Below are 4,241 nucleotides of genomic sequence, written 5' to 3' on the forward strand. Positions count from 1 at the left end.
ATGACCCAGCATCATTTTGACAGTCTCTGACAATGGCATAAATGAGCTGAGTAATGTGACTGAGCGTCTAGAAAAGCTTTATTCCAGAAAACAAGGATGGTAAATCACATGATGCCCATGAGATGGGGTATTTTGCTAAATTACTGCTTCAGGGGAAGTGAGAACACTTTCAGTAACTGGGACATTGCTTCATCAGTTTCAGGCATTTGGGGTTTCCACTGCCAAGAAGAACCCCTTCTTCCCCACCTCCTACCTCATTTTAATTTTTAATTGTTGGTATCTGGGAAAGACTGGTGGTTACCTCTATTTGCTGCCAAAGGAGCCTACTCTTTCTCTTTAAAGGGCTTACAAAACACTCACAGGGGAATGGGAAGGCTTCAGTGCCTTTTTTAACCACCAGAAGACAACTCTGTAGAGTCAAATGCATGCATCAAGACCCAATTAAGAGTAAAGCATCACCAGGACAACCCTTCAGTCTGTGTTGAGTTTAAACTATTGCTGATCCCCCACCCTCATGTTCAATACTCTGCTTTGTACCACGTCAGCTGCAAGACCAAAACACCCGCGAACTCAATAAGGAGAATTTTTTTGGCGTGGCAATGCAACACAGAGCCTTTTGCATTGTGCGTCTAGCACTGCTGTTCAAAATGGCCAGGTGGGCCTCTGAGAAGATGTGGCTTTTTCATGTACTGGCGACTGGGTTGCATAGATGACCTGAGTTCGTTCATCTCTGTCTAGATACTAGCACATGTGCTGCCTCACAAAAACTGCTTGGTCCACCTCTAACAGTCAAATATCCAACGCGTGCATTGGAGACTTGTGTGTTAGAAGCAAATGATGACCACCTACAACAAGCCAAAGGCAAATCAACCTGCTTATGTTAACTGCAAAGATTTAAAGACGCGATTTTGTCCTCCTCACCATGCACTCAGCTTTGTCATATAATTCATTTTACGATTCAGTGCTGTTTAAGTATACTTGTAACCATGATCACTTAGGCCAGATCAACACTGGCATGCTATTTTATAGCATATGATAGTTCTTATATATTAACACAGCTGAAAAACGTGACTTTTTCCACTGGGAAGGATTTCTTTTATTGAGACCTCCCTATAAATGTCATATTCTGTTTCTTCATGACTGTTTAAGCCTTGTTTTCCAGCTGCTGCCTTCTATGAAATGAGGCTAATAACAGCACCAGGAACAGCTGGATGATTAACTCCTTAACAACTGTAAAATGCTCTGGTGTGAACAGAAGAGGATTTCACCGTGTATTTCTCCTTGGTGTTTCTACGGTGAGTAAGTTCTTCCTTGAAAGCAGCTGACTTCTGCTGCCTGAACATTTTGTGTCCTTTCTCAAAAATTTCCCTACCACTTTCATTCATTTCATAATAAAGTAGGCACTACTATGAAATTTCTTAATTTTAGCCCTGAATAACAGAATTTTGGGTACTAGGAGCCCTCAGGCACACATTTCATAGGTCTTTCCAGTGGTAGGGTCAGCAGGATCGGACAAAGACCATCACTGCAACAAGGGACCCAGCCCTGTTGTGAGCTGCTGGGGCATTTCAGCTGCCCCCGACGCAGTTGAGTGTGGAGAGACCTTTGGTTACCAACCTGCCTGTGCCCATAGGTGCCCATGGTTACCAGTCATTGCCTGTAGAATGGTCTCATCCAGTTTCAAAAAGTGTGAGAGACGGCACTTCATCTTGGCTGTTCAGGCCACCGTGAGGATATTTAGAAGTTGACTGGCCATGCAGACGTATTTCCAAGCATCCACAAGTCAGACTTTATTTCTTTATATTTAAATATAATCCAAGGAAAATGAGGTACCATTTCCATGAAATCAGTATTTGATAAAAATAACAAATGGAAACAAAAAACCCAAAACAAGAATTGCAGAAATTAATATATGCACATCCTTGATCCGCACTATGCCGTCCAATCCTGACTCACATCCATGGCTTGAAGATTATATCCGTAGATGCTGCATTAAAACCAATTAACTGTCGGTTGTTCGAAGCCCTGTGTTTACGCTGCTCCCATTCAGCCATTCCCTTTTAGCAGCTGCTGCTTTTCCAGCTGAGCGAGAAGTGGCATGGGGCATATTCAAACACCCGCCCTGTGGAGATCACCCCACCAGGATAGCTGCATCGAGGCTGGGAGCCGCAGAAAGAAAATAACCCCCTCTGTTCCTTGTGTGCATCTCAGGTATAATTTATATTGCTCTGGCAAAAAGCATCCTTGCTGAAGCACTGGAGACACACACAACAGCTGAGCAGAGCCTGGCGACTGCAGGACAAGCTGTGACCAGTGATGAGAGTCCAAGGGATGCAGCCAAAAATGCTCCATGGTGGGAGTTTTGCTCAGAGGTCTTCCTGATGGGTTTTGGTGGCGAGCGGCTGGGTATTTTTCAGCGTGGCATCTGCCAACTGCAGGTCTGCTCATTTTAGGGGGCACCTGGAGGCTGGGATCCTCCATTGCAAACCTGTGGGCAGCGACGAGTGGGAACGGTCTGCTCAAGGTTCAGGTTTGCCCCGGGGCTTGCCTCCTCCCCACCGGCCCAGCGAGGGGCTGCTCTTGGGACGAGGAGCTCTGCTCCAGACCCCGCAGCAGCTCTCCCAGGACAGCCAGGGCTTCCTGCAAGCCCTGTCCAGTGTGGGCACTGCACCCCCGGAGCACCCAGCGATGCCTTGCCAGCCGTCCCCGCCGCAGCCTCTCCCCCAGCTCGGCAGGAGCCAGCGCTCCCGGCACCTCCTGCTTGTTGGCCAGGAGGAGGACGGGGACGCCAGCCATGCTGGGGTGGCTCAGCGCTTCCTCCAGTGCTGCCACTGCTTCAGGCAGCCGGGCCATGTCTGTGCTGTCAAGCACGAAGACGAGGGTGTTGGTGTCCTCCAGGTAGTCAGGCCAGCTTGCCCGCAGGCTGCCTTGTCCGCCGACGTCCCAGAGGGTGAAGGATATGCGACAGGGCGTTTGCAGAGACTCCACGTTGAAGCCCACCGTTGGGCAGGTCTCCACAGCCCGGCCGCTCTTCAGTTTGTACAGAAGGGTGGATTTACCAGCAAAGTCGAGACCCAGCATGACAACTCGAGCATCTCTTTTGCGCCGGCCTTTGGAAATCAGCTTCCCCATCAAAATGCTGTCGCAACCGTGGCAAAAAAATTGCAGCCAAAAAAAGAAAGCAAACGTATTTCCTTGATAATGTCAGTTAATAACAGAGTGCTCAGTTCTGTGTCTCCAGGAGAGTACCTTAGGTTTGCTGAAGACAGACACAGGCAGCTTGCTTTTGCTTCTCTTTGTAGCTAAAATGAGGTGAGAGCTATTATTTATGAGGTGTGGAGCAGAGCCAGAGAGCGCCGCTGGAAACAACAATTTCTATATCCCAGTTCCGCTGCCGCTAACTTCCATTTTCATTCATGACCTGAAATGATCGGTGCAAAAGAGAGCCAACATTTTTCAGGAAGAGGTGGGGAGATGGTGGAGCCAGTTTCCTCCTCATTGCATACAGAAATAAATGAGCTTTTGTTCATTGGCTTTTCTGGGGGAAATCCACCCCCGGCAGGACAGGACAAGGAGGAACCCGGGTTTCAGACAGAGTTACTCTGGGAATTTGCTGAATCACAGCTCAAGGGTGTGGATTTAAACATGAGCAACAAGACAACTGACAATTTTTCTGCCAGTCTTACGGTAGAAAGTACAAACCCGATCTCCATAGCATCAGCTTTCACTACCTGTTGCGCAGATGGTAACGACGGCAATTAAAAGAAATGCACACAAGCATGTTTTTTTAATGTCTCATTGAAATACAACCAGTCTAAATGCCTTCCCTGGGGTGAAAATCTATAAAATTTTTTACATCAAGGTATTTACTACGTTTTAACTTCTGTAAGTGAAGCAAAGTCAGTCTTCTGTGGCTGAGGGGGGTAAAAAAAATCCCTTAAAAGAAGGGAAGAATGTTTAACAAGACAGCACCATTTGAACTTTACACGCCAGAGGCAAAAATGTGCTGCTGAAACAGCTCCCAGAGTCGCTTGTGCAAGAGCAGCTGATGGCAGCCAGGCAGAGACCCAGCAAAACCAGTAGTTACCTTCTTTATTGATTGGGTTTTGCTCCTAAAAGGCTGCTCAGAGGCGTGCAGAACTGAAAGCGGCTGTAAATCTCACATTGCGGCGTTAACGCAGAGACGCTCTCCAGCCACCTTTATTTGAGGATGAAGAAGGACATGTGATTCATTTGCACTT

At 47.4% G+C, this 4,241-nt stretch overlaps 1 protein-coding gene across 1 annotated transcript; it reads right to left on the bottom strand.

The window, feature by feature from the left end:
• Positions 1-2,526: 2,526 nt before the first annotated feature.
• On the bottom strand, positions 2,527-3,132 carry ARL11 (ADP-ribosylation factor-like 11). The gene has a single exon (XM_009697237.1). The coding sequence runs from the start codon at positions 3,130-3,132 to the stop codon at positions 2,527-2,529; it is 606 nt and encodes a 201-aa protein (XP_009695539.1).
• Between the last annotated feature and the right edge of the window lie 1,109 nt (positions 3,133-4,241).

The sequence above is a fragment of the Cariama cristata genome, unplaced genomic scaffold (genome assembly GCF_000690535.1).
Source record: "Cariama cristata isolate BGI_N322 unplaced genomic scaffold, ASM69053v1 scaffold2843, whole genome shotgun sequence".
In the NCBI taxonomy this organism is placed as follows: Eukaryota; Metazoa; Chordata; class Aves; order Cariamiformes; family Cariamidae; genus Cariama; species Cariama cristata.

Excerpts from the sequence above, each read along its gene's own strand:
- ARL11 (XM_009697237.1), bottom strand. The coding sequence starts at position 3,132 with ATGGGGAAGCTGATTTCCAAAGGCCGGCGCAAAAGAGATGCTCGAGTT.